The 12,959-nt window shown below is 35.9% G+C and overlaps 1 protein-coding gene across 4 annotated transcripts in view; it reads right to left on the reverse strand.

The window, feature by feature from the left end:
• LOC306845168 (PTB domain-containing engulfment adapter protein 1-like) overlaps positions 1-12,959 on the reverse strand; it is a 50,649-nt gene that overhangs the window by 1,629 nt on the left and 36,061 nt on the right. For 3 of the 4 annotated variants that reach the window (XM_079377809.1, XM_079377810.1, XM_079377811.1), the window contains 8 exons: positions 11,504-11,565; positions 10,947-11,018; positions 9,290-9,388; positions 5,686-5,823; positions 5,477-5,593; positions 3,960-4,046; positions 1,505-1,640; positions 564-658 (listed from right to left, as the gene is read on the reverse strand). In XM_079377809.1, the coding sequence (XP_079233935.1) occupies positions 564-658; positions 1,505-1,640; positions 3,960-4,046; positions 5,477-5,593; positions 5,686-5,823; positions 9,290-9,388; positions 10,947-11,018; positions 11,504-11,565 (806 nt within the window). Of the gene's footprint in view, positions 1-563; positions 659-1,504; positions 1,641-3,510; positions 3,694-3,959; positions 4,047-5,476; positions 5,594-5,685; positions 5,824-9,289; positions 9,389-10,946; positions 11,019-11,503; positions 11,566-12,959 lie in introns of all 4 variants that reach the window. The other variant, XM_079377808.1, reaches the window with a different exon arrangement.

Consider the following 12,959-nt stretch of genomic DNA (forward strand, 5'->3'; position numbering starts at 1 on the left):
GTACGATGTCCTCAGAAACGGAAACTTCCATAATCCTCTGGATTATTGAAATCGGAACTAAAAACGGTCTATAATATAGTGGGGTGAATGCTGCCAGCCAAATACTGCAAACTTTGATCTAATCATTTCGTCTGCCAATCACGTTGGCTGCTTCTGCTATTTATGACAGCATTATTTACTAACAGCATTTCTCTTTCCTGTATCAAGAATTCTGTCATAATCCTACTTCAAAGCATGTGAGCAACAGGTTCAAAATTATTTACAACATTTTTAGCATTCAATTTTGCACACTGCGTCAAAGCCAAAATTAAAACTGTATGATACATAGTATCACGTACCGTGGTACAGTTGCAATAAAGATCATGCTTCAATCCTATAATGTTTAGTAGCATGGTATTACAAAAATAAAATAGCTTTAACAGAATAAAAATAAGGATACGTAATATATTATTACCATACCGATTATCTGTCAATATTTTTAATCATCATATTGATCATTGATTTCAATATTGTTGCATATCTAAATGAAAGATAAAAAAACATAAAAGACTAAATATTCTCACCTGCATCTCATCCAGTTTGGACTGGATGTCTGGGGTGAAGACAGCAGGTCCACAAATGAATGGATCAAATGGTTCTGCTCCAAACAGGTCTATATCTACAGCAGAACCAGACGAACTAGTAAATCATCTGTCATTTAGCAGACACTCATATTAAATGTGCAATAGTTCATGATCACCCCTTGCAACTGAAAATTGATCAAATATACACACACACACACACACACACACACACACACACACAAACACAAACACACACAAATAAAAATGTATATATAATTAATGTATACATACAAAAAATCTATCAGTGAAATTCTCAACCGCATACAAACAAATGTCTCCATTCAACATCTATATTCTGACAACAAAGTGCAGATGTGTGTATGAATCTGTAGGTAAGATACTCATCTCACTGTGTAAAAAGCTTCAGTGATTTTAATGGGCGTTTTTGTGCTTGAACTCAGTAAAAATGTTCTTTAATAATGTAAATGTTATTTGCTCTCTTTCTGTACAATGAAAGTGTTATGATAAGTAGCCTAACTTACAATGTTTTTAATATTCACAATAAATATGAAGTTAGTCGTATTAAAAATATATCTGTACTTAAGTAAACAGACAGGTTTTTATGCATAGTTAATAGACTACATTATTAGGCTACTTTGACCATCATAATCTAGGTGGCAATCGAGATATTTCATGATATGGTTAATGCGTTTAGGGGTGTTTTGAATAACAACCCCCCCCCCCCCCCCCCCACACACACACACACACTTACACTCACACACACTCGTGCCCCCTCAAAAATAATGAGTGCATGACGCCCCTGTCAAATGAACTCTTTTATGGAGAAGCATATTACATTAGCAATTATGAATTTTGCCTTCAGGTGCTTGAAAATGTACCACATTCATCTAAGTGAGACAGCAGAAATAAAGAGCCCCCACCTGTGTCTATTTTTGGAGGCAGGTATGGAGATGAGATGCCATTACAGTTCAGTCGTCTTGTTATTGGAGATTCGGGGGTGAATGGAGCCATATCAAATATGTCAGTAGAGGGCGCTCTAGCTTGTATGCTTCCAGCCTAATAATGTGGATATAAGAGTAAAATGTGTTAAATGAGTTAAAAACAGTCCAAATGTAAGATCAGACTCCATCCGTGAGATAAGACTATAAATTCAATGTACAGGCTACACTTTATCACAATGCGTTTCTTTTTTTAGTAAGAACAAGGTTGAAATAGTGGTTCTCAAAAAGTGTGGAGACTTCCCTAGCTATTAAATCTTGTTAACATTCACAATTTATATTTACCGTGTTCACTCTTAAAAATAAAGTTTCCAAAAGGGTGTTTTTGCAGCAATGCCATAAAAGAACCTTTCAGTGAACTGTTCCTAAAAAAAAACATGTTAAAAATCTAAAGAACCTTTTTTGACTATAAAGAACCTTTTCTGCATGTGAAAGGTCACATGGATGTTCAAGGTTCTTCAGAGAACCACTGATGCCAATCAAGAACCTTTATTTTTAAGAGTGTTGTTCCAAACTTCCGTTGAGCACAACAGAAGACATTTTAAGAATTTTGGTGAGCAAAGAGTTGATGGTAGCCATTAACTTTCACAGTATGGGGAAAAAATGCTATGGAAGTCAATGGCTACTGTCAACTGTTTGGTTACCAACATTTTTCAGAATATTTTTTGTGGTCGACAGAAGAAACAAACTCATATAGGTTTTAGAACAAGTAGAGGTTGAGTAAATGATTACAGAACTTTCATTTTTGGGTGAACGTATGGCGTACACTGAATTGCAGTTATGCAAGTTATGAGACATTATCACATGCATGACAGAATTAAATGGATGAGGAAACAATTTTGACTTGGAATGAACTTGGAACAAAGTCTTAGAATAATACACATCATATGGACTACTTTTACTGTAATTTTATGTGCTTTTAAGAGCTTGACATTTAGAATCACCATCTTGCGTTTCACAAATGAAAACACTGGGTTTGGAGAAAAATGAAGGTGAGTAAATGTCAAGACTTTTTTAAAATTATTAGTTCAGCCCAACTCTTCCTTTTACATTGCATCTGCAAAGCAGTATTACTTATTCATCTACTTTATACGTATTTTTTAAATTCTTTGCAACAGAAGTTTACAGAATAATGCAGGCCTACATATAAAAAGTTACAGTCACGCTTCATTTTAAGATCCAATTCTTGGACATAAACAAACCATTAACTAAAACGTTTGCCTCACTAAACTACTAATTTTCTGCTTATTAACACTTAGTTAGGTAGTTGTTAAATTCAGGTATTGGGTAGGATTAGGGCTGTAAAATATGGTCATGCAGAATATGTGCTTTATAAGCACTAACAAAAACAGCCAATATGGTAATTATAGGTATGCTAATAAGCAACTAATCAATATTTAGAATTGGTCCCTATACTAAAGTGTTACCAAAGTTACATATAAACTATTTTTTGTCATTCAAAACTATTTTTTGGTTAGAAACATAAGACCAAACTTCTAATATTATAAGAAGTTTCTATAGTTGTAGCTTACTGCTTTAATGAAATGAATAAATATAAATGTTTGCATATTTTGTATCGTTTAATATTGAATATGGGGTGCGGCTGACAAAGTTTTTGACTATCAAAAGGAAGTGTCACCAAAAAATTTGAGAACCACTGCGTAGACAATAGTTCACCCATGGTTTGTTCTGAACAGAGCTATCCTATGGTTTCAGAAGACTACATAATAAATAAATAAGCACTTTTATGGTATCTTTATGGTGCTTTTTGTTCTCATTTTCTGTCATAGCATGGAAAAGTGCAGTCTGGACATTCTGCAAAATTACTTTTTTTTGGGTGAAGTATCCCTTGTTTGGGATAGTATGGAAATTTGTAACTGAATCATGCAAAGTGCACTGTGTAATTTGTTTGTGTACGAGACATTTACACGAGGTCGTGGCACGATGTAACCACTTGTGGCCTGTGAGTGGGTGGGCTTAGCAGGAGGCGGGGTGAGCAAGCTTGCTGATTGGCTGGAATCGGGTGAGCTGACAGGCGTTAGAGTGACAGAGGAGATCTCTAGGCTGGACAGTGATGTGACATCACCACACCAGGACAAGGCAGAAGGCTTCTGCAAAATGTACGGCTCATTAGAGACATTAACATGCAGGTGTTGAAAAAGGGTGCTGGGGGTTGGGGAGAGAGACAGAGAGAGAGAGAGAGAGAGAGAAAGATAGATTGGAATGGAGAAAAAGGGAAAAACAAATGACGGGGTAGATAGAAGAGAAAAACAAACACATTTTGATGAACTGAAAGAGAACAGAATCATTGAGATTGGCAGGAAAAAGCAGCATTCGACTGGAATGATAAGCAAGTCTCATTTCCTACTGAACGTACTGGCGAGCAGCAAGAATCCATCAGCTGATCCTCCAGCTCCTTAAGCTTCTTCTTCAGTTTTGAGTTCTCCATCTCCAAATCCTGAATCTTCAATTAACATAAGCACATTGCACAAAAGATTCACATTTTCATTTGTCAATCACATGAAAACATTCTACATAATTCTTTGGGACACGGGACGCCCCCTCAGCCTGCTCACGGGATTATGAGCCAGTCAAATTCTGGTTACATTTGCCTATCTATACTCGTATTTACACTTCAAAGGAAGCGGAGTTTTAAGCGGCATACAGTAAATTATGAAAAGGAGCATTTATGCAGACATTGTAATGCGGCATACAGTAAATATATTTACACTGGAATCAGAATTGGGGGAGAGTTAAATCTCTGATTCTTCTGCACAGCAGTCAAAAAGATTGAAAGCAGCAAAAGTTCCCATTGTGTTTATCATTTAGGTTGATCAACTTTGTCTGAGATGTTTATCAAAAAAAGTCATAATTGTTGGTATGGGCCTTTTGCACATTTCCTAATGGCATGCGGATTCATAGATTGACATTAGCAAAGTTTGCAGTACACAAGACTCAAACTTGTTATGAAAGCTATAAACAACAACTCAAATAATAAGTTCTTCCCCCTTTCTAAACCCTCGTGTGCACCAGTCTACAAAACGTTTGCTCCCCATATCTCCCCAAGCACTGTCACATCCATATTTTCCACTGTTTTTCTTATTTTCCCCCCATTCTATATAAATCATTTAAAAACAACCGCAAGCTTTCCTCCATATTGTTGTTTGATGACATGTTTCCAAGAATCAACTCTCAAACTGATGGGTGTTTCTTCAACTTCAGGCACTTTTATGTCTCAGGGGTTGATTTTTATAAAAACTAACAGCTTTTAACTTGAAGATGATATTAAAACTTGGAAACTTTTTAGGGAAACTTTGCTTCATCATTTACTTGTATGTATACATTATATAATTTTACCCTTGTCCCAGAAAAAATATTGACTCTAATAAAGTGTACTTGATTACCAGAGACGGCATGCTTGAGATTAAATAATATTAGAAGAAAACACAAAAATCAAGGTATATATCAAGAATATTTTTACTATGAATTAGACAAATTATGGAAAAAGTTTGAAAACATATAATTGTGTATTCATGATACTTGCTGTGAAAATAACCTTAGCTATATATATTTAAAAAAATCCACCACCATCATTTCCATCACAGAATGCTGTTAAACATAAAATAAAACTGAGATGGAGGGAATTTTCATTGCATTTAGAGATAAATAACAATTCTCTTGATGAATCTTTACTGTTGGACAAATGAAATACAGTAAATAGTGAAAAGTGTGTTTAGTGTGGGTTAAAGAAAGCTATTTTCTAAAATTCCACAGGGCCAAAAGTGCCCATAGTTGAAGAATCCCCCTGCTTTAAGTGTGTTTGAGTGAGAATGTATTCTGGGCTCATATCTACATCTCCAACATGTGAGCAATATTCCAAGCACATAATCTTACTTGTTTCTGAAGGTTTCCAATCTGTTTTCTCGTCTCTACGTCTTTTCCACCAGACTCTAGGAACTTTTTGTAGGCGAGATCAAAGGCTTGTCCAATAGCAAGAGTGATCTCCTCTGCCTGGGTGAGATTTGCACACACTGCTATCATTAAACTAATCAGGTTTCTTGTGCATGTAACTTTTGTTAGATATTACAAGTGTATTTACTTACACATTTTTCACTGTCAAACACGTAACACAGGTGTTTCTTCGTCTCGGGTTCTGTGCAGATAAAGGTGAAGATTCTTTTATCTGTTTTGTCGTCTGCACAGAAGGACATTCTGTGAAGTTGGCAGTTATGCTGCATCTCCTGGAACAGGATGAAGAGTTGAACTCAAATGAAAAGCTCACTGGTATGACTGACCTATTTTGAGGCAAAAAGCAACAAATCGAAAACAGCCTAGAGAAAAATGTTATTGCTCAGTGGTTTATATTTTTAAGTGTCTCGGGAGAATGAACAGTGTTCTCATTTATGTTTCAACAATTGCGTTCATTAACTTTTTTCAGATGTTTCTCCAAAATTAACAGGAAATAATTTATACAATTTTTGACATGAGCTTATGCATTTTACATGCATAAGATGTGCTTATTTATGTTGTTTTAAAAAGTGGTAGTGATGGGGGAGCGAGAATTATGAACTCATTACATAGAGACTTGAGACAACAATAATTCTTGCTGACCAATTCATTTAATGGAACCTAATGGAATATTTCACCCAAAAATTAAAGATTGCTGAAAATATACTCACCCTCAGGCCATCCAAGATGTAGATGTGTTTGTTTCTTCATCATAACAGATTTGGAGAAATGCAGCATTACATCACTTCCTCACCAATGGACCTTCTGCAGTGAATGGGTGCCGTCGCGGTTTCATTTCATCATTAAGACATTTTTTAGTTCAGACATTTTAATATGTCGGTGGATTTTGATGCGAGAGGACAGCAGTTGATTTTTAAGTGTTATGGATCAGAGACTCATAATTTGGTCAGAAGTGATGGATTAAAGTAAAATGTCTTCATGATGGATTTGTTTATTACAAACATGCAGCTTTTCATTTCACAGGATGTTCATTGTTGGACTGGAGTCGTGTGGATTACTTGTGGAATACTGATGTTTTTTTATCAGCTGTTTGGATTCTCATTCTGACGGCACCCATTCACTGCAGAGGATTCATTAGTGAGGAAATATAATGCCAAATTTCTTTAAAACTGTTCTGATGAAGAAACAAACTAATCTACATATTGGAATGCACTGAGGATGAGTGCATTTTTCAGCAAATTAAAATTTTTGGGTGAACTTTTCTTTTAATAAAGCAAAATGGCAGATGTTTGTCAGTGTATGTATATCAAAAGCGGGGACACATGCATTTTCTTTGGTGATTTCACTGAAACTAAAAGCAATAGACTGGGGCATTTGTCTGTGTGTAGTTCCGTGCACAAGAACATTGCGTTGTTGCCTTCAGCCACTGATAACAGCCTCAACAAGCTTTCATCAAAACATTCAAAATAACACATTCCAGCTCTGGACTGCCACCCATTTTATGCACACGAACAAAATGATGCTGAATTGAGCACTTTCGAGATCTGATGGGGATATATTATTACTATATTAACTGTTTACACTATTCAGTGGACTAATACATTTATTTACACTTGGATGTGTGATCCCTCATCTATAAATTAGATTTCATGACAATTAAGTTTGTTATAGTTCTCAATGGCCCACTCACAAAATCCATTTATGGTTTAATTTGTGAGATACACTTTATTTTAAATTTCCAGAAATCACCTTGTTTTCATATACAGGCCCAAAATCAACATCAATAAAAGATATTTACATGGACAATGCAGTGTTCAAGTTAAATTGCAAATGAGGTTGATGAATCGTACAGTAAATTCATTATTGAACTGTAAATGATGATTGATACAGTTTATTGATGGAAAAGTGTTTGTTTCACAGCTGATATGATTCTGCATGTCCTCTCACTCATTCACAATGACAAGCATTATAGCATAAGTCTAAGGAGGGATACTGCAATTGTAAATTCACTTAGTGTTGGAAATTTCCCCGTCTTTCCCCTTTGAGCATTAAATGCCCAGAAGCAATCCTGATGCCCAGAAGCGATCGCCTTTGGTTATTACCAATTTCCTGTGAATGTGCGGATACTGTGATTCTATCTACAACACCAACTCACGTTACACATGACAGCAGAAATGATTTCTCATGTGAGAAGATTCTGCTCTTAAACAACCTGCCACCTTTGCTTTAGAAATTGAAAATAGGCATTTTGTATTCTTAAGTTTGAGACGTATCTTATATACTTAACCAAAAGTCAGTTTGTTTCCCACAATATTTCCAATAGTTATTATTTAAAGGCTAATTTATAATTAATATTACAAAAAGTTAAATGTTTTTGGAAGAAACATCTGAGAGATCTCATTTATGATTTTTCTACTACTTTTCACAAACATTGGCTCTCTTTTCAGATCTTGACAGAGCTATTTTGTTTTGAACAAACACATCTAATTGCATTTATCAAGTGCTAATTGGTTACTTTAGTTGCTGAATTAGTTAAATTATTTTAGTATTGGAATGAAATAATTCTGTCAGTTGTGCTAACGGCACTTAATTGGCATGACATTAAGCAGTAAATGTTTGAAAGACAAGATAGCACATTTAATTTTCATTTAAATTTTCATTGTTCTGTCAGAGCAGGTGTGAGGATGGTAGTAGGGTAGTTCATGGGGCTGAATAAATTATTGTGACTTTTCAAGTCTAAATTAGGGTTGCCATGCATGAAATCACATCAGCTATGTGGTTTTATTCATAAAGCACTTGCTGTAACAGAACATAAGATGATTTTTATATTTAAAGGGGTCATTTGATGCGATTTCAAGTTTTCCTTTCTCTTTGGAGTGTTACAAGCTGTTCATGCATAGATAAGATCCCTGAAGTTGCAAAGACTAAAGTCTCAAACCCAAAGAGATATTCTTTATAAAAGTTAAGACTTGTCCCCCCCCCAAAACGGCTCATTTAAACACGCCCCCACATGTCTACATCACGGTGTGGGAAGATTTGCATAACACCGCCCAAATGTATACGCAAAGAAAGAGGGCGTGATTTTTATTCTCGCTGTAGTATTGTTGCTGCCGCCATGTCCTGGAGATGCTGTATTTCGTTGTGAAAGTGTTTTGTTTGGCCTTCCAAAAGAGGACACAACTAGAAATCGGTGGTTAAGTTGTATTTACAACACTGTTCCAGAACAGTTCAACCTATATATTAGAGTGTGTGCAGCGCATTTTTTGGGGGGACTATTTCCTGAACCTGGGAGAGTAGCCTACAATGCTGGCTTGCACAAAGGCTGTTTCTATAAAGTGGGCCAATTCCAACTTTGCAAGGACAGTCTGGCGCTTCTAATTCATAGCATGTTTTCATATTTAAAGAATTTGCCACTGACAAACGCGGGTTTAGAGCAGTGTAGAGTAGCGCTTGTTGTAACACAATACAGTAAGGGGCATAACATTTCTGTTACACGCTTGAGGTATTCGGCCAATCACAACGCACTGGATAGCTGCCCAATCAGATCACACCTCGCTTCTCAGAACGTTGAACTTTGTAAAAATCGACACGTTTCAGAAAGGCGGAGCATAGAGGAGTAACAATAATGTAAAGTATGTGGAAAATGATGTGTTTTTTTTTACCTTAAACCACATAAACACATTGCATTACACCAAATGATGTTTAGCAATGTCATATGACCACTTTAAGAAAACCTACCTTGGTTTTAGGGTCCAATATCTTCACACCATATATAGAGATCTGAAGCTCCACTTTAGGAGTTTTCTGTCCCTCTGACTTCTTGATGTGCCTTTGAAACTAAGGAAGCAGAAGTGATTTAGCACATGCTGGCCAAATACATACTATCAAGGGAAAAGCAGACAGAGCCGGAGGTGTTCACCACTTTTTAAAGGCTGCTGGAGAGCAGTAGAGCATCAGGTGAAATGAGGTGCTCAAACACGTCTCTAGAGCAATGCATTGATCTGCAGAAAGTCCAAGCTGGACATAAATTGGGCGAGAGAAATATCGCCCAGGAAAAGGACATTTTTATTGTGCCCTTAATCTGTCCCCTAAAAATCCCACCATGAAAGAGTCACAGCTTTATTTCAGTCTCATAAACAGTTTTAGTTATAAGCAGAGTCCTGTGTATTGATTGTTGGGTTCACTTATTAAATAACAACACAGATGTTTCTAAACAATATTTGTTTTCTAAAGGAAATGTTTGCCAATGATAGGGTTGCACTGCAAAGTTATTCATCAGCCAAAAAGAGCCACCTAAAAATCTCTAAAGGTGCATCCCAAATAATGTATGCACTATTCAATGCCACTTTGTAGTATAAATAATGCGTTAGTTTATTCCCACAGAAAATTCCAAAAAGAAAAAGTGCACTTTAAACTTTTGATATTCTTGCTACTGGATATGACCTAAGTTCCTGATTCAATGTAAGTCTATGAATTTTTTTTCACTGTTCACAAGGTGAAAATCACAAGCAGATCAATAGAAAAATAATAGTATGCCAACTCTAAACAGATTAGTGTAGTATTTAGAATATTAATATCAGCAACCGTATTAAAGGGGTTGTTCACTCAAAAATGAAAATACTGTCATTAATTACTCACCCTCATGCCGTTCCAAACCTCGAAGACCTTTATTCCTCTTCGGAACACAAATTAAAATATTTTTGATGAAATCTGAGAGCTTTCTGACACAGCATAAACAGCAAGGGTCTTACCACGTTCAAGGTTCAGAAACGTACCAAGAACACTGACAAAATAGTCCATGTAACATCAGTGGTTAACTGTAATTTTATGAAGCTATGAGAATACTTTTTGTGTGCAAAAAACTAACATGGTAGGATCCTTGCTGTCTAAGGAGGGTCAGAAAGCTCTCGGATTTCATAAAAAATATCTTCATTTGTGTTCATTTGTAAAGATGAACGAAGGGGTTTGGAATGACATTAGGGTGAGTAATTAATAACAGAATTTTCATTTTTGGGTGAACTGTCCCTTTAACGATGATTGAAAACAAATTGTCATGTAAAATACAACGATAAAATACTAAATATTTATTTATAACAATTAGATATGAATAAATTAAGAATCACAATTCAATTATTAATAATTTCATTATTTTTACCAATTTAATAATGATATAAATTATTGTTTTACCTACCAGCTTTTGCCTTGTGTTTTCTGGCACTCACATAAAATTAAAATGCAGCTTGAGGCTGTTATATGAACTTTGGAAGTAAACTTGGCATTTTAAAAATGTCTGTGTATTTACATTTAATTATCACAGCCGTTTCTGCCCCATAAACAGGCGAGAAGAAGCGTGAGCACGTTTTATAGGCCATAAATGTGTCTGTGAACACACTACCTTCAGCTTCCTGACGGCCACACGGACCATGTCTGTCCCTTTGGGCTGCTCCACCTCTGTGATTCCCAAGAACTACATGAACACACAGTAGACACAAACCACAAGCCTTAAATAAAACATTAGTTAAGTAATATATCAATATAATGTATTTTGTATGTAATGGCGACTGGGCTGATAAGCATAGGTGTGTGTATCATATTGTACTGGTAGCCGGCGATAAAAACTGATGAAGGTCAGAGAAGGGGAGTTCAGTGAGCTCGCATATCACTCTCTCCACACACACACACACACTCACGCACACACACACTCTCAAGTGCATTTAGTACAACTTTAAACATCACTACATCCATCATAGCAACAGCGTCAGTGAAGCAGGCTATCTCTCACACATTTACACACACATATCTCATATCCCAAAGTCAAAGAAATGGTGTACACAGTGGTATGCAGTGTGCATTTGCTGTGCCTGAGCGAATGTGTATGTCCCCCCACTGCGTAGTAAATATAGTAGAAGCAGAGAGAACCACAGGATATAATAAATATGTCTCAAACTCTACCTTTGCATTATACACAACATGACTTCTCACCAAGGCTTCAGGTGTGTGCATGCTGGGTTTATCTGGATCAAAAAAGAGAGAAAAAGAAAAAGAATTTAGGTGTAATGGCAGATGACGGACATATTCCAGCAATCAATCAATGTAAACTTGGAATATTTCTAAATTAAAATTACAGTTACTGACTTAAAAATTACCTGAACATGTCAAAATTTAATGTAGGCTTTGTATTTATATTTAATAATATTTAATATGCTGTTCCATGTGATTAAAAAGTCAGTGTCTGTGTATCTTTTATGTGCTGCATTGCTGTGCAAAGATGGTCTTAGTCATTGAATGATTCATTTGTTAGATTTTTTTTGTGGATGTCTCAAACTTTTTAATACACCACGGAGGTACCGTAGTTACACAGGAATCACAATCACTGGAAACTTTAAAGTTGATTATTGATTCTCCTGCACAGCCGACATTGCATCTTTACCTCAGAAACCAGGTAAAATCTCTCAACATCAGCATAGGTCTCATAGGTCCTCACCCATTTTAAGTGCTTTCAACACTAAACAATAAGCACACCAAAGACTCAAACGCACAAAAAAGCTTTTCTATGTTTTTCTTTCTAACCATTTTTGAGTAAGGTGTATAATGTGAGGCTAATAACACTGTCATGCAGTACTTGAGATCACAGCAATACACGGCATGAATAAATTAAACTGATTACTTTTGATTTTATTTATGCTGCTGTTGCTGCATTTGTTGTCACTTTCAATTACTTTTCACGTGGTGATTAATCAGACCTCATCTTTTAATTAAATGTGTTCTTGTGGTTGTCACTGTTCTTGTGGTTGGTGTGTTAAATGTTGAGGTCCATGCTCATCTTGTTAATTAGATCAGGGGTTTTTAAACTGTTCAGGGAGTTCAGGGACCCTCTGCGGCTGCAAGGGCACAATAGGGGGTCCACAGAAAATGTTAGAAAAAAAATTGTGTAGTAAATGATTACTTTTCCAAAATTATTACATTTAATAAATGAAAGTTAAAAAGTACAATTTACCTCTTTCTAAACACTTATTCAGAAATCATTAGGTAACAGGGATGTAACGGTACACGTTTTTGTACCGAAATCGTTAGTTTTTCAGTTCGGCATGCATGAGTAATAAATTAATGCAGTGCTGTTTTAATCACTGCACAAGTGGAACTTCATTGTGTGCTGAATTCTGTTTGAAAATGAGAATTTCCCCCCGGGATGGAACAATATACTTATTTTGTTCTTTTTTATCAAGTTTTATATCAATATACTTAATGTTGCTGACGCATCTGAAAAAAATGAAGGACACAGAGAGAGCTCAAAAGGGCATAACCCATTTATCCTAAAAATTAGATGTGCTTCATGAGCTTTGTTGGCAAAGCCCTTCAAACTACTGTAACCCATAAGCCTAGAGTTTAAAGCCTCTTGCCCTCTTGT

The sequence above is a fragment of the Barbus barbus genome (assembly GCF_936440315.1).
Source record: "Barbus barbus genome assembly, chromosome: 25".
NCBI lineage: Eukaryota > Metazoa > Chordata > Actinopteri > Cypriniformes > Cyprinidae > Barbus > Barbus barbus.